We start from the raw sequence: 27082 nt of genomic DNA on the forward strand, positions 1-27082 counted from the left end.
ACTAAAATCCTTAATCATGCAACATAATCAAGCTTTGATCTCATGCATATTTAAGACAAATTTAAAGCAATAAATAACTTAAAGCATGCATAAGATAAATGTGATCTAGTATGACCCGACTTCATCTTGAAGCTTCAACTTCAAAGTCCGTCTTGAAAATCTCCGTGGGAGGCGCCATTTTCTTCAAATAGGATAAGCTATAATGAAACTAATTACATCTATTTGATGGTACGCAGACCATATTTGAATTGAAAAACAATTTTGGTACTTTAGACCAATTACATTCAAATTAATGGTACGCATACCATATTTTCTATCCTATTTGGGCCATACTACTCACTTCATAACCTGCAAAACAGTACATATACAATATATACCATTCACCCATTCATTATCATGAATGGCCCACATAGCTGGTTAGTAAAACACGTTATGCATCACATAAATATTTGCAGCAATTAATCAAGGGCACCAATAATCTACAAATTATTCAGTCCTTATTAATTTTAATCAAGTTGTTTTAACCTTAAGGATTTGTAGACCTAATCATGAGTTTATGACTAAAAGGGCTCCCACTTAAACCAATAAATTCATATGCTTTACTAATTTTAAACATAAAAGTGTATTTCTAGTCTAACCGGAAACATACAAATTTAATTAAAATTTAAAGCTCATATAAATTTATAATTGAATCCACATATTTAATTTATTTTCAGTCGTATTTAAATTAATTCATGATTTTAATTTTAGTAAAATAATTAGAATAAATGAAATTTATTATAATTATAATATTCAAAATTAAAATCCAAGAAAACAATTTAAATTATTAATTTTAAAATTAATTAAAATTACATAAACCGAAAATTTCAAATTAAAATTTTAAAACGATCTAATAGTAACACAAGGTACGCAACATCACCACGCAACGCACAGCCATAGGCCACACGCACGCAGCCATCGCTGGCCATGTGCGCGCAGCCTATGTGCTGCGTCGCATCCATCGCTGCACACCATCGCAAGGCTCCTCGAGGCACGCGAGCTCGGGCTCGCTGCTCGAGGCAGTGCTCGTAGCTTGCGACCAAACGCTCGCTGCGCACGAGCATTCTTCGCTGGGCGTAGCGCTCGTCGCACTCGAGCTTGCGCTCGCTGCGCGCGAGGCTTCGCACGTTGCGCGAGGCAGTTGCGTCGTGGCGCAGCTCGCCTGCTGCCCACAAGCGACTATCGCTACCTTGCTCTCGCCCTTGCCCACTCGCCCATCGCACATAGCACACGACACAAGGCAGGGCTGCTGCCTTGTGCTCGTGCACCATAGCCTTGCTCGCTGCATTCGTACCGCATGGGCGACGAGCTCCTTTGCTCGTCGTCGCATGCCCGCACTATACAACACCCCTTAAGGGTAACACGTAGCGTCCATTGCTTTGTGCGTGCAAGTTATATGAGCGAATCGCATAAAAATTAAAAATTTTATTTTCAAAATTAATGACAAATTAATAAATCATATTAATTTCATAATTTTAGGGCGAAAAATCGAAAATTTATTAATTAATTGATTTCCGATTCCATGGATTCAAGTCTAGGTCATAAAAATTTAAAATTTAACACAAATTTACAATTTTTATGGTGGTTTTTAATCATAGGTATCTAATTAAATTATTAATTAATTATGAAAATCAAATTAATTCTAAATTATTCCAATTTTCAACAAATTAATCATAATTACAAATTAGATTGCATAATTAACAAGGCTAGGCATTCAAACTTGTTAAACATATACAGTAGGTCAATCAAAAATTCAAGATTTATCAACAAGAATCGCAAATATTTAATTTAACATCTTAAACTTACAAACTTTTGCGTTCGAAAAACTAAAACCTCCGAAAAGTCATAGTTAGGCTTCGAATTTGAGAATTCTGGGTTCGGCCGAAAAATATTAATTTTGTCAAAATTTTAGAATGCCTTTTACATGCGGAATTGACACAAAACTCACTCGATTTGGATGAGTAACGAAGAAACTGCCGAAAAAACTGCGTACATATAATTAAATAAACGCAATTTGCAATTAATTAACAATTACGAAAATTAATCACCCCTTTTAATTCTTGCAAATTTGTAATATTTAACCATGTTTATGCAATTTAGATTATGGAAATAATAAGAGGCTCGTGATACCACTGATAGGTTATGATACATATGACAACATAAATCATGCGGAAAAACCTTAATGCCAGGAAACATATTATTTACACATAATCATTTAGCATAATTTTAGAGCATACACTTTGTAGCGTGCCCTCCCTAGCTGCGCCCGAACTGAACAAGAACAAGCCTTTAGGACTCCAAATGTCGTCCCTCCGTAGATAGTCCACAGTACGTCCGGATCCGCCTCAAGTTAGACCAACTAGAATCGCCCTTAAGGTTACTAGGAAATTCGGTTAAGTGTTTGCAAGTGTTTGGCTTATTTTTCTTTCAAAACTTACCCTTAGAATACTTCAATCCAATGTGCATAAATTATGACCCTAGGCCCTTATTTATAGAGGTTTGGAAAGGGAATTGGAATCCTAGTAGGATACGATTTAATCAAACTTAGAATCCCACAAGGACTCTAATTAATTAAATAATCCTTTTAGGAATAGGAATTTAATCATACACCAAATCCTAATAGATTTAGGAATTGTGCATGGACACAAACACACACACGCACGGAGCCACGAGGGCGCCCGCACGCGTGCGCTCGGCCCACGCAGCCCACGCTACGCAGCCACACCTTGGCGCGCTGGGCCTGCCTTGCGGTGGGCCTGGCGCTGCCTTGGGCTGGGCGTTAGCGCGCGTCTTGCTTGCTGGGCGATGGCCTGGCTTCGTGCTGGGCCTTCGTCCGGCAGGCCTCGTCCGATGCTTATTCGTACGATACGCTTCCGATTAAATTCCCGGTTCCGGATTTCATTTCCGATACGAACAATATTTAACATTTCCGATTCCGGAATTAATTTCCGTTTCGAACAAATATTTAATATTTCCGTTTCCGGAACTATTTTCCGATTCCGATAATATTTCCGATTCTGACAATATTTCCGTTTCCGGCAATATTTCCGACTCCGGCAATATTTCCATTTCCAATTATATTTTCTGATACGTACCATGTTTCCGTTTCCGGCAACATCTACGACTTGGATAATATTTATATTTCCGATACGATCCATATTTCCGTTTCCGGCAATATCATCGTTTCCGGAGTATTCACTTGCTTGTGACGATCTCAGCTCCCACTAAAACCAAGATCCGTCGATTCTGAATATCCATAGATAGAGTATTTAATGCCATTAAATACTTGATCCGTTTACGTACTATTTGTGTGACCCTACGGGTTCAGTCAAGAGTAAGCTGTGGATTAATATCATTAATTCCACTTGAACTGAAGCGGCCTCTAGCTAGGCATTCAGCTCACTTGATCTCACTAAATTATTAACTTGTTAATTAATACTGAACCGCATTTATTAGACTTATCATTGAATGCATACTTGGACCAAGGGCATTATTTCCTTCAGTAGGCTTTGAACCGGTTGGGATAGGGATGGCAATGGATCGGATTCGGGTCGGATGTAGTAAACTCCAAATCCGATCCATTTAAAATTCGGATTCTAAAATTACATCCATATCCAAATTCATTTAAAATTCGGACTCCAACATTGCATCCATATCCATATCCATATCCATTTAAAATTCGGACTCAAAAAATTGCATCCATATCCATATCCATATCCAAATCTGAATCATGCGTTAACTTTACTTACATAGAACTTGTATTTCTTAATTTTAAAATAAATTAGAAATCCTATTTCTCATTTACCAAAATCTGATGAGTTTCTAATAATCTACGGAGTAATAAATTACAAATATATACGCTTTAATTAAATATATTAGATTAAATTAGGAACTTCCTTTTTTTATATATTATAAAGTTATCTACGAAAAGTAATACACTTTGAAATAATTTCGAGTAAGATTTGGACTCGGACTCGGGTCGGAGTCTCTGCAGACTCCATATCCGTTCCATATCCATTCGGATTCGGATGTTTTTAATCGGATTCGGATTCGGACTTTTTTTCTCGGATTCGGATCGGATTTTTTCCTTCGGATCGGCTCGGACTCGGTTCGGATTTGGATGTGATTGCCATCCCTAGGTTGGGAGGCACCACGTGGCTTGATGCAATTGGGCCACGTGGCCTGGGTATTTCTACCTACATCAGCTGCCAAGTAGACATTTTAGCCGGTTGGGGTGTGCCACGTGGCTCAATGCAATTGGGCCACGTAGGCGGGGTATTTTTACCCACATCAAGTGACATTTTTTTGTAGATATGTTGAAATGAATAAAAATTGTGGTTTTAAAATAAATAAATATTAAAGAAAATAATATTATTACAGAAAAGACTGTATACTTTGACAAATTATTTACAAATGCCACCCAATATACTTCACTCTTTAATCTTGAAGTTCAACTTGGCAACCCTCGCCAAACTTTTTGTTGTGTCTGATCGTGGTTTTCCGATAAAAGATTCTCTTGTAGTGTTTTTCCAACTAAAATATGATACAGAGCACGGGCTATGGCCCAACTGAGAGGTGCCAACTGATCAAGATCTTACCAATTTTACAACACTTTAAAGAGCATTCGCACTATTATAACAAAATATAAATAAATAAAATCTATCTATCTATTACTATATGAGGATGACTTTGTCTAGGGCGGGTCGGGAGGTTTTGATTAAGGTTGTAGCCCAATCTATTCCGACCTATGCGATGACTGTTTTCAAATTCCCTTCCTCCTTTTGTGATGAACTGCGTTCTATGGTGTCTAACTTTTTCTGGGGCCAGAAGAATGGTGAAAGGAAAATCCACTGGGTTGCGTGGAAGAAAATGTGTAGTCCGAAAGCTGCAGGCGGGTTGGGTTTGCGCGATTTCAAACTTTTTAATGCAGCCCTTCTTGGTAAACAAGGGTGGAGGATCCTTAAACACCCGGATAGCCTTGTAGCTAAAATGTTCAAGGCCAAATACTTTCCGAGCGGGGATTATTTAAGTTCGGAATTGGGCACTAACCCGAGTTATGTGTGGCGCGGCCTGTGGGGTGCGAAGTGGGTAGTGAGAAGAGGGGCGAGGTGGCGGGTGGGCGACGGGTTTGATATAAATGTGTGGTCAAGTCCGTGGATTCCAGGAACTCAAAGTGGGAAAGTTATATCTCCGAGGGGCGATGCGCGGGAGGATTTGAAGGTATGTGAGCTCATTCATTTAGTGTCAGCTACGTGGAATGCCCAACTCATTGACCAGCTTTTCCTCCCTTTTGAGAGGGAGCGCATCCTGAGCATTCCTCTCAGCCCAAGACTACCGTTTGATTCTCTATGCTGGGATTTGGAAAAGAATGGTGAATACTCAGTGAGATCGGCATATAGGGCGATACATGGCGAGCTCGAAGGGGAACAGATTGCATCGTCCTCTAATGGTCGGTCGGGTTTGTGGAATGAGCTGTGGCACGCATGTACGATCCCTAGAGTCAAAATTTTCTTTTGGAGGGCATGTAGGGGTGCTTTACCGACGTCACTGGGGATCAGTCGAAGGGTGTCCACTTTGTCGCCTATGTGCGGGGTGTGTGAGGTTGAGGAGGAATCGGAGCTCCATTTCCTTAGGGACTGCGTAATTGCGAGGATGATATGGGAGGAGAGCGGGTTTGGAAGCGAGGTGGTGGGAAATTTTCGCTCTTTTTGTGACTTGGCGTATGACTGTCTCGAGAGGCTGGAAAGGTCGGAACATGGGAGATTTATGACCATATGTTGGGCTGTTTGGGACGCTAGAAATAGGTGGGTGTTTGAGGGCGAAGTGTGCGACCCGACCAAGACTATGCAATATGTTAATAAGCTTCTTATGGAGTTACTAGATGATGGGGAAGGGGAAAGCCTCGCTGCTACGGTCCGGAAGCAGAGGTGGATGCCTCCTCCCTCAGGCTTCGTAAAGTTGAATACGGATGCAAGTTGTTTTGAGGGTCTGGGCTCGTCTGCTGGAATGGTGGTGCGAGGGGCGGACGGAGAAGTGGTGCTGGGAGCGGTGTGGATGGGGAAAGATAGGTGGGAACTGGTAATTGCGGAGGCGAAGGCCATGTTCTTTGGGTTACAAGTAGCACTGGAATACGGGGTAAGAAGGGTGGCGGTGGAGAGTGATTATTTGCACCTGATTAACGCAGTTCGATCGCGGGAGATGGGAGGGAGTCAGTTCCATCTTGTTCTTGATAATATCTATCATGTTAGCAGTATGTTTGAGGTTGTGGAGTGGAGCTTTACTAGAAGGGGTGGGAACAAAGTGGCGCATGAGATTGCTCACTGCTTGCCATGGAATTTGGGTAGGAAAGTCTGGGTAGATAAGCTTCCTGATTGTTTAGATGCTTTGATTGCAGCTGATTTGATTAATGAAAATTAAGCAGACCTGTTGGTCTTTCCTTCAAAAAAAAAAAAGAGACACCAGGAATGACACGTGTCAATTTCTGGTGCGATTTTTTCCCGCAAAAAATCTTTTCCTAAAAAATATATTTACTTTCTTCTATTTTTATTTTCTTCGCTTTTGTATAAATTTTATAAATAGAAAAAATTATAGGATTATTAAATATGACATTATTAGACAATTTTGGTAATATTTAGTCAAATAGTTATGTCAATAATAAAAAACATTCTTACTCAATATTTTATTCATATTAAGTATATCAAATATTTAATTTGGTTAAATCATCATATTAAACATATAAAATACTTCCTTCGTCTTTTAATACTCGCAACGTTTGGACTTTTGCCTCTATTCATATAATCTACTTTGACTATTCTTAGTGTTTTTTATATAAGATAAAACATAGTCATGTGGTATCTTGTTAGATTCGTCTCAATGTGTATTTTCAAAATATCAACTTTTTATAACTTTTGCATAAAGAGAATTTAAGATATAAATGATCAAAGTTGTGCATTGGCATGCGTGAAACTAAGGAACGTTGCGAGTATTAAAAGACGGAGGAAGTATATAATACGTAATAGAGTGAAAATTGTATATTACTCTATGATAAAATGAGTATGTTCGAGATTTATTAATTACGCAATAGATTTAAGGGATAAATATTTTAATTAAAAAATATCAATTAATAATTTTCAAATAACCGTGCGTGCACAGGACCTAATCTAGTTGCGAATAAAAAGAGAACCAAGAGCAATATTTGGTTGGAAAAAAGATTTGACAAGTTACTTCCCAGCTCAGCATATCAAGCAACTTGTCATGAATAGTGTATATGAACTTGTCATGAACTGTACAGTTAAACAGACCTGGTCAAAAGGGCATCAGTTTAGCTAGTAGAATACAATCTTACATATTACGGCATGTTGGTACTTGAAGCTACATAATAATTGTAACAAAACTAGACCGTGATTACAGTGCTTTACGACCTTGAAAGTATAGCCAGCGATTCCCATTCCAAACTGCATATAACATCCTGCAGGACAATATAAAGATGGTTACTTGGTTAGACTGCGATAATCAGTTTGTTACAATGTATGCTCAGGACGTTCTCCCTTTCAACTGAATGTTTGTTACCAAACAGCTCACTTACAGAGTAATTCTGCTTGTTAATGTCAAAGCTGTTGATGGCACATGGTTCTTCCAATAGTTCAAATGGTTCTGCACCTATTAAGCAAAGCAGCCAAAAATTAGACTGGTTGAAGTTCCAAGAGCTTTACCCGACTCTTAAATGAAATCAAAATTGACATTTAGTTGGATTACTCCCTAAATTAAGGAATTATTAGTTAAGATAATTCATAAGGGAAGTACGGAGTATAAGAACGTTCAAAGTTCTTACTAAATTTAGAATGTGGCCTATTATTTAGGGATGGAGGACCATTTCCTAAAATCAAAGTGGAAATCTCACTTCTACATTCAAAATTTTCGGAAGAAAAACTTGGTAAAGACTTTTTTGAAGTATGTATTCTTCTCTTTTCAGGATATTAATTATGTACCTGGCTCGAGGACTGCAAGAATCCCTTCTTCAGAGCACATCATAACAGGCATCATCGACGAGGACATACTGGTAATATTTGAAGACTGCAAATGACAATCAAACTGCACCTCCCATACTTCACTTTCTGAAATTGGATTTGATGGTCTTTCGCCAATCCCAACTCCGGAGAGAACAATAGGCTGCTGTGGCCACCTTAGGTCCCAACCAAACACAGTACCGGAGGAACCTCCTGCCTTCAAACATTATGCGATAAGAAACAAAAACAGCAGGATAACAAATGTTTGCTTAAATTAGATTACGCAGAGCCCTTAAAATACAAAATTAGAATCTCAGAGTGATATATTGAGAGATCCAGCCTAAGAAAGAATTAGAAAATTTCTTCCATAGTCCTAATAACGTTGTGTGTACCAATGCTTATCATCCATGAATTCTGTTATCTTGAAGCTGAACTAGTTGATTATGGCCTTTTTGCTCTCTTCCTTGATACCTTAAAACTCACATCTTGTCTTTTTTCCTCTTCTAAATACAGAGGAAATAGAAATCCAAGAGAAAGTTTCTCTACTTCTAAGGATTTCCATACTCTCCCCTTCCCATCAATCCCACACTCAGTCACAAGTAAACATAGCGAACATAGGAAGCTGCTTTAGTGTTGTCAACCAGAACTTCAGATAAACTATCATCAAACTGTTATTTTCCTCTATAGATTAATCAGGTTTCTAAACTATAATAGTGATAGTGCAACTCTATAACCACAGCCAGGAATGGATCAGAAGAAAAAAACAGTCATCCTAATACACACCTCGTAAAATGAAACCACACCCAATCCAAGTCGGTGCCAACTTAATGGTATGGCATTGTATAGCATGATAGGGTACGCTTTACTGCTATAGATAGTGCACAGGTGAAGTCAACAAGAAAACTGTCCTACAACATCAACATTAGAAGAGAAAATATTAATATCTTACCATACAGGTATGCTTTCTTGATGGATGAATATCGATGGAATGCACAACTCCAGAAGCAGTTTTCTGAGACCTAAAATATTATATGTCAGAAAACTTTCCATAGATTGATACGATACAGAAGGTTAGCTCACAAGGACAACAGTGTTTTTTTTTTCTGTCCAAAGTTAAATATTGATATCCACTGTATTGCTAGTTTGCTACTTGGTTGCCACTTCTATGGTATAAACCGATATTTGAGAGATATGAGCCTATACAATCCACAGTACCACACCAACATCATCACATGCTCTATGTATTTTCTATTGTATTTTCTATTGTATCACATTATACATTTATACTTCATCAGAGCATGAATCTCATCAGTCATTAGACTCACTACTACAATCCCAGTATAAAATCATAACAAACAAACTTCTTATTTTATCATACAACTACTACTAGTACTTAAAAGAAAAAGTTTGCTCTACCTGCCCAACCTAAAGTTAGCTGCCTTATACGGGTATTACCGCGTTACAAATTGAGCATTAAGGGATTCATCTAAATGTTAAGCTTTCTTAAAGATCACCAACACAACCAAAACTTCCTGAAGTATAACAAATTATGGACAGAAACAGTATTTGCTACCAGGATTTCCAGGCTTGCTCAAAATCTGATGATTCATTCACCTATAGCCTATAGGTTGTTCTTTCCAAGTTCCTGAATCAATCCAAAATTTCTCCTGATTTAGATAAAGAGAACTCTTAAAACTAGATTAGTCAGCCCCCCTCCATGTTTCTTTGCGATAGTTGCTTGAAACTTGTCCATTATTCGAAGAAAGGAGCATACCCATTAAACAGAACATTTTTTCCCTTCAAAACGTTGATAACCAAACTATATCCCATACATATGGGACCTTTGAGTAACTTTCCCTTCACTAGTACACTCCATTTTCCAGCTCAATTGCAAATTCAAATCAGTAGAACACACACATCTAAGAGCACAAAAGACGTTTTAGCTTAGTTCAAAGTTTTCAACAAAATCCAATTAATTAAACCCTCCAAGTCTAATACAAGTCTAATTCTTGATCATTGTTCTGTTGCAAGTGCATGCAACATTTTTAACACTAAAAGGGTCAAAGGATACAATGCATATTGCATAATACTCTCTCCTCCTGGAAACAATACTATGTAGTTACATGTACTAATTTGGGATTTCCGGTAAAAGTTACCACATTTCCTTAAATTATCATGGTTTATAATTGGACTTCCTACTCCAATTAGTAAATGGGAGAATATGACAATGATCACACAACTATCATAAATGGCTTACATCCTACATTGCGAGGGACTTGGAAAATATGTAAACATTCAACAATCAAAATGCCAATCAACACAACACTACAATCAAGCACACAAAAATTGAAGTATCATCCAAATATCTAAATTGAAAAGAGTAACATTCACTCACCATTTGCCCTTAAACTGTAATGCAGGCTCCCCAGGTTTCCTCCTCTGATCCCACCACTGAAGACTACACCCCAACCCACCAGTAGCAAACTCCATGGGAGACGCCCATTTCACAGCCGAATACGAAACCAGCCCATCGCTATCGAAAACCCGCCGATAACTCGCCTTCCCGTCCCCGAATCCCACCAAATTAACCCTCCCATCTTCTCCAACACTCACACAATCCCTCTCCAAAACATCAATACACGAAATGGGTCCAACATGAAACCCCTTCTCCTGCAAAGAAGGCAACGAATCGAGAGAAACCTCGTCGGGAGACGAGTAATTAGGAGAGAGAAAATCGAGGGAGCCAGAGAATGTGGAGAAGGCAATGAGGGATTGCGAGGTTTTGAGAAAGGATGTTCTAGAGAGAGAAGGGGAGGAGAAGGTGGAGAGGGGAGAGAGGATGGGATTAGGGTTTGCGGAATCAGGGAAATCGAGAGAGTGGAGTTCGATTGTGGAAGAGGAGGAAGTGGGGTCAAAGAGAGAGAGAACGATGAATTTGTCGAAGGCGGCAAATGGAGGTAGCCAACGTACTGCATCGATGAATTTGGATTGGGGGAGACGATGAATTTGGAGGTTTTGGTGTTGCTGGGTTTGGAATTGGTTTACAGCCATTGTTAGGGTTTTTGAGGGTTTAGGGAAAGGTTTGGGAGTGCAGAAGTGATGGTTTAGTAGTACGTGACTTTGTTTAGATTGGTACTGTACATAACTTTGTTCTTCATGTACGTGACTTTGGGAGTAAAAGCCCAAGAGGATGGAAATTCCATTATGCACTTAGCAGTAGCTGAGCCATAATTTTTAAGTCGGATGTCAGCATGTTAATAAAACTAGCAATTTTGCCCGTATAATGTACGAGAGCATTATATGAATTGTTTGAAAAAATAAAACAGTTCGTAATACAAACTTTAGATGAGGTATCACAAAATAATTTTTGTTTATGCTACGACAAATATTTGATTAGCGTAAATAGAACCATGTTATGTCTATTAATCTTTCTTTACATTAAGCTACGATTATTATAAAATTACTTCAAACAAAATTTTGGGGAAACAATCAACGACAATGGTATAATTTTGAAGGATAATGTAACGTACAATATAATTTCTCTAAAATAGCAAAGAAAAATATTTAACAATGAACATAATCAAAACAAATGAGAAAATTTGAGATTATACCATAGAAAAGAGGAACATACATAAAGTAAAAACATATTACCTTTGAAAATTGTACGATGAATTGGTACGGGGTAATATAGTTTGTTGTGTGAATGATATAACGAATAATGGTTGGTAGTCAAATTTATTTATAAGGGGCTTGGAAGATGAGGGAAGATGAGGGGTTGATGGTTAATTGGGAAAAGATGTTTAGTTTTCTTGTACTCTTATTATTTATGTAAGTTAAGAATTTAAAAAGACTATTAAGTAATAACGTATCAGTACTAATATAAAAATATTATTTTTATTTGCATAAAACATTAATTGATTAATCACAATTTATGTTAGTTTATTGATTAGTGATTATACCTAAATTTTTATTATGAGTGTCTTTTGAGTTGTTTATGTTTTGGGCAGTATTGAATTAACATTAAAATGAGACAAACAAAAAAAAAAGGAAAAATAAAAAAAGGAAGATAATGGAGAAGGTGACACATGTCAGTGATGTAACTATGGTTTGAGTTTTTAAATACTAGGTATAGATATTTAGTTTTTGAGTCTGTTTAAAGAACGGGCAAATAATGGTTGCTTAAGTATTTTTAAGGGCTTGTGATTTTAGTAGAAATATACTCGTATAATTTAAATAGAGATGAAATTTGAAGGTTAATATATATTAACTAAATAAAATTAAATAGTGAATTAATATTGAGTGTTAAAGAAGGAGATGAAGTGCAAGAGGTTGAATTAATATATGAATTAAAATATAACAATTTAGCAACAACATTTGAAAAAGAACAAATTGGTGGATGAAATGAGGGATAACACGTGTCATCTAACCATAGATGATTTTGCTTTTTAAATACTAGGTATATATTATCTAATTCGCATTAATTTACCTTTCTAATAAATATAATATATAAACGTTTGTTTTAAAAAGAAAATGGGTGATTGAGTGACCACCGTTGACTCATAGTGGATTCACCATTGACTTTTGTACACAAGATTTTTATGGTAAATGCCAAAAATATTACAAGATCCAATTACGTATAATATATGTATTTACAAATTTGTGGTAAATGCCAGAAAAAACAACTAAAGTTGGGAATCACAATTGAAATTCGGAGGAACAATAAAAAGTCAAAAGGTGTACGAGTATGTTCTACGAACATGAAACTTCAAACTCCTCCCTGTTCCTAAAAAAATAAACCACAATACCTAGAGTTAATACAAAATAACAAGTTTTTGGAAACAATGAATGAAATATACTCCTATATAACTAAAGCTTCCTTGCAAAAGGCATACAAATTACTGCATAACATTTATTTTACACTTGTAGCTTGACAATAAGCACAAGACCACTTGCGCTTCAAGCATTGACAAAAAGGAGAAAGAAACTAAGTACTCATTTCTTTGCGATGTCCTCCTCCAAGACAACTTGCGCTTCAAGCATTGTTTTAAGACATTGCACTTAGGAGCAATGTCGTTGGCGTTGATAGGATCACGAGTGCCATAAAAACCTTGAGGCATATGAGGATTCATGTGTATCGACGATACCTTTGCATAACTCTTTATATTGTCCGAATCCAGAAAAATAGAGATGTTCTTCCATCATCTATCCTGAACATGGCACATAACATAAGAAAGACATCAAACATTGTACCAAAATCAGATTCTAAGAAACTTATAGCATTGCTATGAGCACAATAGCAATAATGGATTATCAGAAAGTGGCATGCATAAGATAAAGGGGAAATGATTTTGAAAACCAAAGGTAAAAAGACATACTTCATATATGATATTGTTTCAGAGCTTGGCCTCGAGCTTCATATTTAATCCCAAACAAAGGTCTTCTTTCCTTATCTTTATTATATCTTTATTCTAACTTCTTTTAGAAATGGACCTTGTCTATGAGAACGGGGGCGAGATAAACCTGCAGAACATGTATGCGTCCACAGAAATCGGAGATTGGAGGCTCAATGGCCAACTTAAAACGCATTAACTGTACACTATCATATACGAGCACTTAACAATAACAAAGATGAATGCAGCGCGAGGTGAGAAATGAAAAAAAAAACACACACACAAACACACACTATTGCATATTACACTCAACCACAACATCTTAACTTGTGCTGACTTGAACAAAACTTTTCCACAAACCAAAAGTACAAGCAGACGTTAAGGACTCAGAAGTCTAAATCCAAGCCTACATTTTGAGCAAACACAAAAGTCTTTCAACTCTACTCGTCCAAACAAGAGCAAGGAACAACTTTGACGAACCAAAACACTCAAAAATAGTTCACTAGTAGAAAAAGAGCTATTAGTAACCCCCAATAGTAACTTGATGAGATAATATCAGTTACAAAAAAAACTATTAGTAACTGGCGCCAAATATGTCATTATAATTAATAGTCCAAAAATCTATCAGCCACATTAGTAGTAATGGGCTTCGAAATAGCCAGTTACTAACTTGTTTATTCGTAACTAACTCTTATTATGCCAGTTATAAAGACTAATCTAAATTCGTAACTAACTCTTATTATGCCAGTTATAAAGACTAATCTAAATTCGAAATAGCCAGTTACTAACTTGTTTATTCGTGAGCCCATTTTAACACCCCAACAAATGGGCTCACCATTTTAACCCAAAAGCCAATAAAACTCACTCAAGCCCAATATCACTTACAAGGCACTATATATATACCCCTCAAAGGGCAAGGTAAAAGGGGTCATTCTCTAACCCTAGAGAAGCCACCCTACTCTCTCTCTCCCCTAAACACCTCATTTTATACATCAATTGTACTGACTTGAGCGTCGGAGGCTCCGCCTCGGGGACCCCCCCTTGGCCCGGAGTTCATCTTGCAGGCACCGCACGAGACCGGAACTCAAGATACCAAGGACGCTCCTACTATCGTTTCAACCCCGAAACAATTTGGCGCCGTCTGTGGGGAGACGAGTACGAAAACCCATGAAAACCCACTCTTTCATGGCTACTGTGTTCAACCACAAAAATGGGTACAAAAAACCATATAAGCTCGACCAAGATCTAACTACTCCGGAGACCGCATGGTCTACACTTCAAAAAGGTTAAAACCTTCCTGATTGTGTTTTAGATCGGCCGAGGCTATAAATGATAAAACGCTCCTAGAGCACCGAATTGAGCATTAATTGGCTCATAACTAAAAGGAACAGCAAAGAAGATGAGGGTACAAGAAGCAGAGTAGTATATCAAAGGTTTGCATAAATAATTTGCCAACCAATGTACCACCTATCATCTACGAATACTTTGCTCCAATTTTACCATCTACGCGACTAGATGCAAGCTAAGGCCCACAAAAATAGAATGAGGCATAACTCTACTGAGAGCTCATTAAATTGTGGGTATGAGTGCAATTTCTATCCAGAAGTAGCATCCGAGCATACGGATCACTACTCTTCATCGCTGACATATAGCATCAGGCCGACATATCAAAAGTGGAAATTCATCTCCTGAAGTAGAAAAGTCTCCCCGAGGTCTGGACCAAAACCTCCCGAGGCTGACCGTAGACAAAGTGGAAGCTACTACGAAGGAAACTCCATGACAACAGCTTCAGTTGATGCCCACAAGGTGTTCGTCAAAATGCCGGAATGAATGTCAGCCTTCCAAAACTCAGTTCAGAAGCTCGATTGATGAGGTTAGTGCCGAAATCAAGCACACCAGCTCCAAGAGCTTAGTACCGAGGTCCGAGATCATGCTCCCGAGGTCCGAACTCCCGAGGTTGACCCGGCGAGGTCAGCCCATCGGAGGTCAGAGCGAATTCTGTATGTTGAAAGAGCATACGAAGAAGTGAAACACTTCACAGCTTTGAGCTTGCAACTGGGCTATGGAAATGAAGTTACCTCATGGTTGAGTTCATAATAATCAACTTGGTCGTGAAAGCTACTACAAGAGAAACTTCATGACTACAACTTTAGTTGACGCCCACAAGGTGTTTGGCAAAATACCTCAAAGACTAGCCAAAGGTACCCCGAGGTGACCTCCCGAAGAGCTTCCCGAGGTCCAAACTCAGTACCGAGGTCAATGCCGAGCATAGCTTCGCTTCCGAGGTTAACTCACACGAGGCAAGTACTCAGAGATCCGAAGTTGGCCCGCCGAGGTTAACTCGTCCGAAGGTGGAGCCACGGTCCGAGCCCTCGTCCCCGAGGCTAAACTCAGTACCTGAAAGTTACTGCCGGGGTCAGCAGCTCCCTAGCTCAGCACCAAAACTCAGTTCAGACAGTTCCGAAGCTCATTTGCTAAGGATGGCCGAGCAATACAATGGGCCGAACAAACTGACTCAATCTGGTCTAAATACAAAAACTGAGTGGCCCAACCTCAAAGCTAAGTATTCTATTTATTTAAGCTTTGTACTATATTTCTTGTCAACATTAATAATTTACTTGACTTGATTAATTTGATAAAATGCTAATATTCTTGGAGACTTAATTTGGCAGACATTGTCTAAATTTCTAAGTCATTTTGCAAGAGCATACACCTCAAATTGTTCATCATGTTCAAAACGAATTATAAATTCATGTTTGACAAACATAAATACAACAAATATTGAAGATCAAAATTGTGTAGCAAGTCTCCGAACAAGTCTACGGATTTGAAGAACGAGGTTAAAAATCGCTCAAAGATTACAACTCGAACCGATGTTACAATCCGAGCCGATTTTAGAAGCACGTTCTTAAACAGATCTCCGGATTTGAAGAACGAGGTTAAAAATCGCTCAAAGATTACAACTCGAATCGATGTTACAATCCGAGCCGAAGGTAAAAAGCCGCTCCGAGATTACAACTCGAACCGATGTTACAATCCGAGCCGATTTTAGAAGCACGTTCTTAAACAGATCTCCGGATTTGAAGAGCGAGGTTAAAAATCGCTCCGAGATTACAACTCGAATCGATGTTACAGTCCGAGCCGAAGGTAAAATCCGAAGGTAAAAATCCGAAGGATAAAAACGAGCCGAAGGTAAAAATCCGAAGGATAAAACCGAGCCGAAGGTAAAAATCCGAAGGTAAAAAACCGAAGGTAAAATCCGAAGGTAAAAACCGAGCCGAAGGTAAAAATCCGAAGGTAAAAATCCGAAGGATAAAACCGAGCCGAAGGTAAAAATCCGAAGGATAAAACCGAGCCGAAGGTAAAAATCCGAAGGATAAAACCGAAGGTAAAATCCGAGCCGAAATTACAACTCGAACCGATGTTACAATCCGAGCCGAGGTTAAAATTCTGAGCTGAAATTGACTTTCACTTGGAAGTGATCAAAATCAAAACCCAACCCATTTTTCAAATAGAATTGGGTCTGGGGGGCATTTGTTGGGGTGTTAAAATGGGCTCACCATTTTAACCCAAAAGCCAATAAAACTCACTCAAGCCCAATATCACTTACAAGGCACTATATATATAGGCACTATATATATACCCCTCAAAGGGCAAGGTAAAAGGGGTCATTCTCTAACCCTAGAGAAGCCACCCTACTCTCTCTCTCTCCCCTAAACACCTCATTTTATACATCAATTGTACTGACTTGAGCGTCGGAGGCTCCGCCTCGGGGAACCCCTTGGCCCGGAGTTCATCTTGCAGGCACCGCACGAGACCGGAACTCAAGATACCAAGGACGCTCCTACTATCGTTTCAACCCCGAAACAGGTTGTATCAGATTTTACAAGGTTGAATCGGCAGTTGAATCCGTTCGTATAAGTTTTGTTTTTGATGTACAATCAGTGGTGGTGCGCTTCTTTAATTTCTTACTGTAGAGTGTATAAATCTTATTGTGCCTAAATTATTGTAAATTTCCTAGTGGTTTTATAAGACGTGTTTAGTAATTTTTTTCTGAGTAATGTAAACGTTCTTCCTTCTTAATAGAACAAGGATTGGTTTATTATTGCCCTTCTACAGATATGGAATGCCAACGCCAGCAGACACATTGTGGGTTAGTGTTTATAATGATGATGTCAAAGCTTTTACAATATGCCATGATCAGGTGAGTTGGTCTAGAAATTAATTTTGTATGTATTTTTTGTAAGATATTTTATAGATTCCTTCACTGTTCTATTCCTTCTCTTTCTCCACACTAAGGCTTTTGTTTTACTTACAATTCGACAATCATACTATATGCTTATTTACATGTAGATGTGATTATTTTTTTTAGTTTAAAGAATTAAATTTGGACGTTTTTGTTTTCTACCATAGAGGTCAAAATTCACTATCTTCATCTTCTAACGCCAAATTTCTATTCTTTCTTCACATCAAACTCGCAGGTGAGAGCCTAGGTGGCTCTTTGTTGATTGATGAAGACTCACGACATCGCAATATTTCCTTCATTTATTTTCTGTAAGATAGGTTTTATAGAAAAACTTTTTTTTAATCATAATTAGTCTTTTTGTATGTATATTAATTTGCTACGATTGGGAGACATGTGTAATCTATATCTACTTGTCAAATTAAGTTTAAAGACAAAACATATATCTACTTTGTTTATTTATGAATCTATACTAATTATTCTTAATACTTACCTTAATTATTTGTTCTGCACCTATGGCAGCCCTACTCTACTACTGCACGTTGCTGCCGTATTATATATATATATATATATATATATATATATATAGAATCAGGATCTGGTGAGAACCATCCCTTAAGATGAGAACTGAGAATCCATTTTCAGCCCTTGATCAATTCAATCCAACGACCCTTATCTCGCCCGACAAAATCAAAAAATAAGGGTAATATGGTAAATTCGTATCTCTGAATGACCTCCTCTCTTAACCCGATTTTCATATTTTTTTTCTCTCTCTTCCTTCCGTTTTCTCTCTCCTCCTGCAAATCCTCTCTACGGCTTCTCGATCTCCTTGGAACGCTCTTGAAATTTTCTCTCCCCTCGATCCTCATACATATTTAATCGAAGATTCAGGCTATAATTCAGTTCAGCAATGGTTTTGCAGATAATATGTAAGTTATCTACCTCCTACATTTTCTCTTCACAAATCTCAAATTAGGGTTTTGGAATCATTAATTTTTTTCCCCAAATCGAAAATGATGTTTTATGTTGAAGAATAAATACGATTTACTGTATAAATTGAATTGTATGATCTGTTCTTTTTTTTTACTTTTGAATTATTTAATTAGATGTTCTTATCTGTTATTTTGTTCTTTATGTTCCGTCTTCCAGTTTGTTGCAGGCAAGGTTGAGTTTGCACTAAGTAAAGGCCTGGAAGTGATTGCTTGCGTAGGTGAGACTTTGGAGCACTGTGAAGGAGGGACTACAATGGAGGTAGTTACAACTCAGACAAAAGCTATTGCTGGTAAAGATGATGCTATTTGTTTTGAACTGGTTTTAGAGGAATCTTATCATTTCTCAAATCCTCCAATAAGCAACTTATCCTTTCTTAAATCCTCCAATATCCATTCTCCAATTTAGTGGTCCTTTACTTTTGAATCAATTTTGTTTACTATTACAAGTTAATTTGTCTACTTCCAAATTGAACAATAGACAAAATGTACTATTACATTCTAATTCTTCCTACTATATTTCTCATTGATTAGATGGAAAGATAGAAGACTGCAAGTGGTTCTATTTGTTTTGTGTTGGTTGTTTCTTTTTCTTTTTAATTCTGATTTTGGGTTTTGTGGGATACGACAGTTGTGGGGCTTCAGACTAAACTGCAACTTAGTTGTTCAGGGGTTTTTGCCATGCAGGGATAGTGTGGCACATCTCATTAGGTTAAGTGTGTGCATTCGGTGACAAGACTCTTTATTGGAGTTTAGTTGTGTGTTCAATTAGTTTCTACTAATATTTACTTTTTGTATTGTTTTATTTACTTTTAATAGGAAAACATTTACTTTAATAATTCGAGAATTATAATGAAACATTCTGCGTATGTTCATGACTTCATGGTACGTGCACATGGATCACAACCCCATCTTAGTAAAGACCCCATCCTTGCAGCTTCGCCTGCTATTGTTTCACTCCAGCAAATTATTTCCTGAGAAACAGATCCTATGGAGTCAGAGGTAAGTTCCATATTTTTCCTTGGTTTGTCACTTAGTTATTCTACTTTATTAGATATCATTTTCTTATGAGCTTTAGTAACAGTGAGCTCCTCAATTAGACTTCCGATAGGCATAACTCAGGTTGTCATGGTTTTCTTAGAACATATGGCTTGAATCTCCATATCTACAAGGTCACTCAGCTCATTTTTAACACCGAAATGGTTTGTTCCGCAGGGGAGCTATTAATAGTTTTAATCTAACTTCAGAAAATATACAGTCTAATAACCATAACCGTATGATAAAGTGCAACTTGTATAGTTACATTCTTGGTCACAAAAGGCCACATTTCTATTTTAGATTGTCTCAAATAATATACCAGTATGTAATAGACCGGATTTTTGAGATGGAAGTTAAGAGAAACAGATAGAAATTCTCATTAATAAACTAGAAAATGATTGTTTATTCTCTTGACGCAATTAAATCTCAACACTGTGGTCTCACAAATCTCTTCCGTTTGTAGAGGAACTAATTCTCTTTTTCTCAGTCTCTCCTCTGACCAACTTCACTTGCTTACTTTTCTTTAAGCTAATCCTAACAAACTGATTACACATTACCAATGTCACCGCTTCCCTGTACCCAAAGTATTACACATTGTTTAATTAATAAGTCAAAAGATGTGGGTTCGAATCCCACGTAGGTTCGCTTTTACTTTTTGTATTGTTTTATTTACTTTTAATGTGAAACCTTTACTTTGAATTATTTCGATTTACTTTTTCTGTTTTTTACTTTACTTTTATTTAACTAACCTACTAGCTCAATTGGTAGAGCATCAAACGATGTGGGTTCGAATCCCACGTAGGTTCATGTTTGCTTTTTGTATTATTTTATTTACTTTTAATTTAAAAACCTTTACGTTAACCTATTAGTCCAATAATAGGAGTTTTATAGTTTTCTATTTTTATTTACTTTTTGTATTGTTTTATTTACTTTTAAGTTGAAAACCTTTAATTTGACATCTGACCATATATTTCTTTTTATTGTTTGTTTCATATTGTAGAGAGATAAAAGTCTTGCTCGATCATTTGCCACTTTGAACTATTTGACCATGTCTCACCTCTTCTTTCAACGTGAGTTTACTTCTGAAATTTGGAGCAAAAACTGTTTTGTTGGGTGCTAGCAGACAGATTCAAGCCTTTGAGGAGGAAGTTAAGATATATTGTTGCACAAGCTTGCAGGCAGAAACGAATAAAACAGAAGCTTATGGTGTTTGTTTTGCTGAAACCATATATGGCTTATTGACTTTGCGAAACAGTAGAATTTTTCAGGCTAGGAAGGAGAACCAACAAACTATTGTCAGGAGCATTTTGTTTAATGTGGCGTGCAGATGCTCTGAAGAAATGAGAAGGTTCCTTATCGTTTGAACACTGATGTTTTTTCCCTGTAAGCTCGTGTTTTTGTTTTGGTGAAGCAATGTTTCAGTTGGGGTTTTGCAGGTTTGTTGCTTTTGTTACGCAACAACATTTGCTTCTTGATTCCATTTAAGAGGAAGTTGTCTTTAAGGTTTCTTTTAGGTGTTTTGAAGCTCAGGGTAAGATTCTTTTGTTGTAAATAGAACTAGATGGATAACACTAGTTCTTGTTTTGTATTTTGGAGGCTTTGATCTGTAATGTTCTTTGTACTTTTACAAGGTTTTGATTAATTACAATTAATATTACTTGCCTTTTTTTTGAGATTTTCTGATTTACTTTCTAAGAATATTAGATACTTTTGAGTTATTATGATTTACTTTTGAGATACTTTGATTTACTTTTTAGTTTCTTTTATTTACTTTTGAGTTTTTCAAATGTACTTTTAGAGACAACCTATGTAGGAATCGAACCTACATACTTTTGAGTTTTTCAAATGTACCAGTTGAGCTAATAGGTGTTTAGAAATCATTTAAGAGAAAAATATAATTGATGTAACTACATCATTTTGCAGATCAAAAGTGAACAAACAGACATCAGCACCAACTAAGCACCAATTAAACAACAGACAAGAACTGTACACTTCGGAGCAGTGGAAGCAACCCCAACATCCAGCTCTGCACTCCACATTTAGAACAGACACAAAAAAGACCAGAATAAACCAATGACAGCAACAGAGGACAACATAGAACACCATCATCTTTATGAATGTACTTCTGAGCCTATTTGATTTACTTCTACCAAGTTTCAATCTACTTTTTAAAATAAGAGAAAATACTACTTTATGAGAGACTATTTCAGGCAACTTACCTTAACTAACCATGTTATAGGCTCTAATTCTTGACTGCTCAAGGAAGTCTCGGCAGATGAAGAGCATCTAGATTATAACCGGGATAATTTTCTGGCCTGAACTAATCTTTTTAGACTTAACATTCATATATAGCAACATATGATACCGGACTGAGGCACTAGTTTAGTGTTGGACATGACTACTTTATGCAAGTTATTTGAAGAGCCCTTGTATTTTAGTTCTTACTGTTGTCGGGCCTGGATGATTACAAGCATGAATGAATCATGTTAGCTCTAATGTCATAGTTTAATATCACCCCCTTTTCCCAGAATAGTTCTTACATAAGAGAAGCACAGTACTGAATAGTGGCCGGGATACGAAGCACACCTAAACGCCTTAGTCCAGCCTTCCTTTTCCGGCCTTAAGCCATAAGAGGAAGAGAGCTAGCCTACTCTGATGGTCGGCCTTAATCAAGTTAGCTCTAATTTCATAGTTTTGACAGCTTTACGGGAACATGGCTTAATAATCTACAGATTCAGGTTACTTATTATGAGTATAATTGATTCACAATTACTAAATTTCTTTCTACTTTCTAAAATATCTGAAGGACATGAAACAATAATTGTTGAAGCAACTTTACTAGCAATTTGGTAGTAATATAGAATGAGATAGTTGACTTAAAAACAAAAAAATACTCATAAGACAAAACAGAAGAATGCAATGTAGAGACCTCAAAAAAATAACGAGTGCTAGCAGCCTTGGCGACACCTCCAGCAAATCCACTTGCGAAAATTAGAGACCTAGACTTCAATTAAGCCCAACATTGTTGAAGAACCCAGCATAATTGCTCTCGGAAACTTGATTCGAGGATCATAGAAAAGTTAATCAATGAAGCAAGTATTTTTATAGACTTCAAAACTCAGACTAATTTTTCTATGAAAATCCGATATTAAATCCACCCCGCTCTCAACAGTCTTGATCTAACAATATCATCTAAGCAGCACAACAGGTAGTTTTGGAAAAGAAAAATCGATGACAGACCTTATTATTCAGTTGCATTCATCTCCCAGTTTCCCCCCTATGTCCTTAGTTCTATTTACATGCTTCCATTCCAACAGAAATAAATGTCTAACAGAAGCAGAACTGCAGCAGCACAACAACGCAGAACAACACATAAATTTACCATGACATCAATACTGCAAAACAAAACAGCAAGCCACGACAGCTCTATAGCCATAGTCAACTAAGGTAAAACCAACAATTAGTGAAACCAACATCACAAAGTCAACCTTGGTTAACTTGCTTCACCTGACTCACAATTAATAACCACTAACCAAAACCTGATCAAATAATAGCAGACCTAGTGGCACCATAATCAGTAGCTATCAACAACATGTGATTCTTCGACAAAACATCCAACCATTATTTACTTTTAAGTTTAATTAATCTACTTTTACTGATTTTTATTTACTTCCAAGTCTAACTAATTTACTTTTGAGAATAAAGTTCGATAGGGCCAAAAATTAAGAAAAACATAATTGCAACAGAATAGAACGACCAAAACTGACCAACAGACAAAATTTTGGCTTAAACCTGGCAAAACAAATTAAAGCATGGAATCAAAGACCAAAACAACAACACAAGAACAATTTCGTTTAATTTTAGCGATATTAAGTTTACTTTAGCACAATTTTCATTTACTTCAAACACATTTTAATAGCTATTGTTCACTTCTATCAAGAATTAAAATTGACCAAAAATGCAATCAGATTATTGTATTATAATTTAGAACAAGAAGAAGCTGCTGCTCTAACCAAATTGAAAAAACGAACTGGCAGAAACCGCAGAAATTCGAGCAAAACCGCAGAAACTCGAGCAAAAATCGCAGAATTTCGAGCAAAAATCAAGCAATTTCAACATTAAAAAGGAACAAAATCGAAAGAATTAAGTAAGTACCTCAAAATCTTTGTAATCTTCGCGAAATTAAGATATAATTGGCGGTTTTTGAAGTAGTCCAAGCAAATCGGTTGAGGAGAGAGACAATCGCGTTTGAATTTGGGTGGGGAGAGAGAAATGAACGTGAGTGAGTGAGTGAGTGACGAACGAGGGTTGTAGAGAGAGAAAATGTCAGCTCAGTGACTCAGTCGGGAGATTGAAAAGAACCATACGATCTCAGCCGTTCGTTTTACCTAAATCTAACGGTTCATAGAGGTTCTCATTATAAGGTGGTTCTCATCTTAAGGGAGGTTCTCACCAGAACCTGGTCCTTTATATATATATATATATATGTATATATATATATATATATTAGTAACTAGCATGAAAAGGATATAGTTACTAGTATAAATTCTAGTAGTAATTGGCCTATGTTTGTAATAACTGGCAAGAATAGAAGTCAGTTACAAATAAAAATGTAATAGTAACTGGCCAAGTTCAACACCAGTTACAAATAGTTTGGTTACTTTTGTAAAATTTGACATATAGTAACTGGAAAAAGTACTTGACATTTGTCAGTTACTAATAACTTACACTATTAGTAACGCCAGCTATAGCAACGGACGATGTTAGTTAGTAAAAGCCCTTTTTTGCCAGTTACTAATAGCACTTTTTCTACTAGTGGTTGCTGCAATTTAACCAAACTTTACAGCAGCAACAAACCTAAAGCTTAACCTCGTCAGGTTAAAGCACAGAAATATGAATACAACCCTGAAGTTTTTTACTAAACTGCCCAAATAGAAAAAACCAACACTACCGCAACAGGTGTGTAGACCCTCAAAAACTACTACAAGCACTGAAAAGACCAACACGAAAATCTGAATTCCATTTCTCAGTGATCATAACCCCAATCCATGCATTACCTTTTTAATACCTGATAGGGAGAAGAACAACAACATTCCATAGCACAAGAAAGTTTGACTTAAACATGTCCATGTTTAAAAGTTATTGGACATCTCATACAAAGGATTACAAGAAAGTTTTAAAAGAGTGTTAGGACCATCACTAAGCTTAACGTCTAACAACACGTGGTAGATTACCAGGCACCAAGCATTGTAGCAAAACCAAATTCCAGGATCATGAATAATAGATTTTTCAGGAAGTAGCATGTATAAGTTAAGGAAAATGAGATTGAAAACTAAAGGTATAAGACATATATGAACTTGTTTCGGGGCTTGGCCTTGCTATTAAATTTATCTCCAGCTTCAAAGAAAAGATTTCAATTCCTTGTCTTTTCAAATCATCTTCTTCACGAAATGGGTATTTTCTGTGAGGACGGGGGTGACCACAGTGATGGTAGGACCTAATAGTTTGTAAGGATGGTCGGATTTGAATTTGAGAGCCATGTTTCTTCTTCATTTACAAATTTGCCTACATGTTTAAACGTTCCAGACTTGTTTCTTCCAAACTAAATGATTTATGTTAGATCTGATACTTCCACACCGAGACTTACTAAGTTTTTGAGATTCTAGTTTCTTTTTTACCTTATCTGAGTTACTTTTTAACAAACATGTTTAAACGCCATTAAAGAGTAGGTTAAGCCTTATCATTTCCTAAAGGGCAATCAGAGTATGAAGTCTTATAACCACCACAACCCACTCTTGTGTCTCGCTTGAATAGGCTTAGATTAATTTCCTTTTCCTAAGACAACATTTTCAAACAACATAATTGCCACTTCTTGAACACTTCTAACAATTTACACTATCTCACTCTTTCCCCCTCACGTTTTCTCTATACATTTTCTTCTCCCCTTCTCACTTATCTTTCAGAAATTCTCTTCCATTTGCTTCCTCCCCTCTTCTCACTTGGATTTAAGAATTTCAATCAATTCAAAGAAAACCCAAAATTACAAATAAAAAGCACGTATTTAAAGAGATCGAGCTATTATCAAACTGAACAATAATCAAACATATACAAATTGGCACCAAAAACATGAATTATAATTTAGATTTATCAGTTTATCGTATGCATAAAGTCCCAACAATTTGCTTTTGTTCTCGTCTTTACGGGACTTGGTACTGAAAATATTTCATTTGGTATACCTTGTAAGTTTTTATTTTTTATTTTCACTTGTTAGTTGGATCTTCGTTTAAATTTTCACCTCAAGTACCTATGTGTTATCCTCGACAATCCAACATGTGAATGGACAATTTACACTTCATTTTGGAATAAAAATCAAGAATTCCATTGAATTACATGGTTTGACACTTGGACACATAATCGTGTCTGACATAGATAACAAGTCTGAGTAACACAAGTTACAAGTATTCGACATGGATAGTTCTCCTACAACGCATGGGCCCTAACATTTATAACCATAAACAAAATGTCACATGTATGGAAACACATGTATGGCTAGTTAATTTGGATATTCAGAGTAACCGGGCTCAAAAGTGAACGTGCAATAACCACAACATCACGTAAATGCCTCAATACAAGTAAGAAACATCACAACAATGTCAAATGTCTAATATAGATTACTTGGCTGAATGAATTACCTATTATACGTACTGCACACAAAAGAAGTAATATGGTAAAATACTTGTTCACCATTGACAAATAGCCTAACTCTAATTTAATAAAAAAGACAAATATTAGTGGTGGTTAAAGTTACCTTAAAAAGAACTCAGTTCAACTTTGTTCTTAAAATCACCATCCTCATGCTTACGCAGTTCACCTGCAAGTGATTTGTGTTTCAGATGAAGATCGTTCAGAGCTGATAGCAAGTTCTTAACTTCAACTGACATATCATTAGATGATTTCTGTCTGCATGAACCTTGAACACTATAAAACAATGGAGCATATATAAATAGAAAATAACAAGCATGAAAACATCATTTGTAAGAGGATTTCTGTAGGGGAATACAGTTAAACATACATAACATGTGCGGAACATCCCCAAAGCCAGGAAACATGTATAAAGCACAGATTAAGCATACTTACATTTGAAGCGTGTTTCCTCGAGTATAGTATCAACGAACACAAACAAAGAACTCCAATTGTCGTTCCTCTATTTGGTTCACCGACACGTTCCGATCCGTCTTGATTATTGTAGCTTAGACAACGTACAAGAGTTTTTTCTTTTTTCGGGAAGAACAGTTTTGAGTCGAGAGCAAAACTGAACGACGTAATTTAGAATTAGGTTTAGGTTAGGGAAAAACTTATTGTGTGTGTGTGAAAATA

General features: G+C 36.8%; 1 protein-coding gene and 2 long non-coding RNA genes across 4 annotated transcripts; 1 reads left to right on the forward strand and 2 right to left on the reverse strand.

Annotated features, from left to right (window-relative positions):
• Positions 1-7279: 7279 nt before the first annotated feature.
• Positions 7280-11180, reverse strand: LOC110791007 (nuclear pore complex protein NUP43). Its single transcript, XM_021995768.2, has 5 exons — positions 10441-11180; positions 8995-9064; positions 8028-8262; positions 7625-7698; positions 7280-7507 (listed from the first exon to the last, which is right to left on the reverse strand). The coding sequence occupies exons 1-5, from the start codon at positions 11094-11096 to the stop codon at positions 7454-7456; spliced, it is 1089 nt and encodes a 362-aa protein (XP_021851460.1). The 5' UTR covers positions 11097-11180; the 3' UTR covers positions 7280-7453.
• A 1707-nt stretch (positions 11181-12887) lies between these two features.
• On the reverse strand, positions 12888-24029 carry LOC110791008 (uncharacterized). Of its 2 annotated transcripts, XR_008927628.1 has the most exons (5): positions 23861-24029; positions 22946-23047; positions 22635-22761; positions 13421-13565; positions 12888-13252 (listed from the first exon to the last, which is right to left on the reverse strand). It is a non-coding gene; the product is annotated as an uncharacterized lncRNA (long non-coding RNA). The 2 variants fall into 2 exon arrangements; XR_008927627.1 differs by lacking the exon at positions 22946-23047.
• LOC110779755 (uncharacterized) lies at positions 18340-21293 on the forward strand. The gene is made up of 3 exons (XR_008927629.1): positions 18340-18607; positions 18828-19669; positions 20706-21293. It is a non-coding gene; the product is annotated as an uncharacterized lncRNA (long non-coding RNA).
• Positions 24030-27082: the final 3053 nt, after the last annotated feature.

The sequence above is a fragment of the Spinacia oleracea genome, chromosome 2, assembly GCF_020520425.1.
Source record: "Spinacia oleracea cultivar Varoflay chromosome 2, BTI_SOV_V1, whole genome shotgun sequence".
Taxonomy (NCBI): Eukaryota; Viridiplantae; Streptophyta; class Magnoliopsida; order Caryophyllales; family Amaranthaceae; genus Spinacia; species Spinacia oleracea.

Coding starts and splice junctions, on each gene's coding strand:
- LOC110791007 (XM_021995768.2), bottom strand. CDS start 11,096: ATGGCTGTAAACCAATTCCAAACCCAGCAACACCAAAACCTCCAAATT. Junction 8,263..8,994: donor CAAGAAAGCATACCTGTATG/GTAAGATATTAA, acceptor TAATGTTTGAAG/GCAGGAGGTTCCTCCGGTAC. Junction 7,699..8,027: donor TCTTGCAGTCCTCGAGCCAG/GTACATAATTAA, acceptor TTTGCTTAATAG/GTGCAGAACCATTTGAACTA.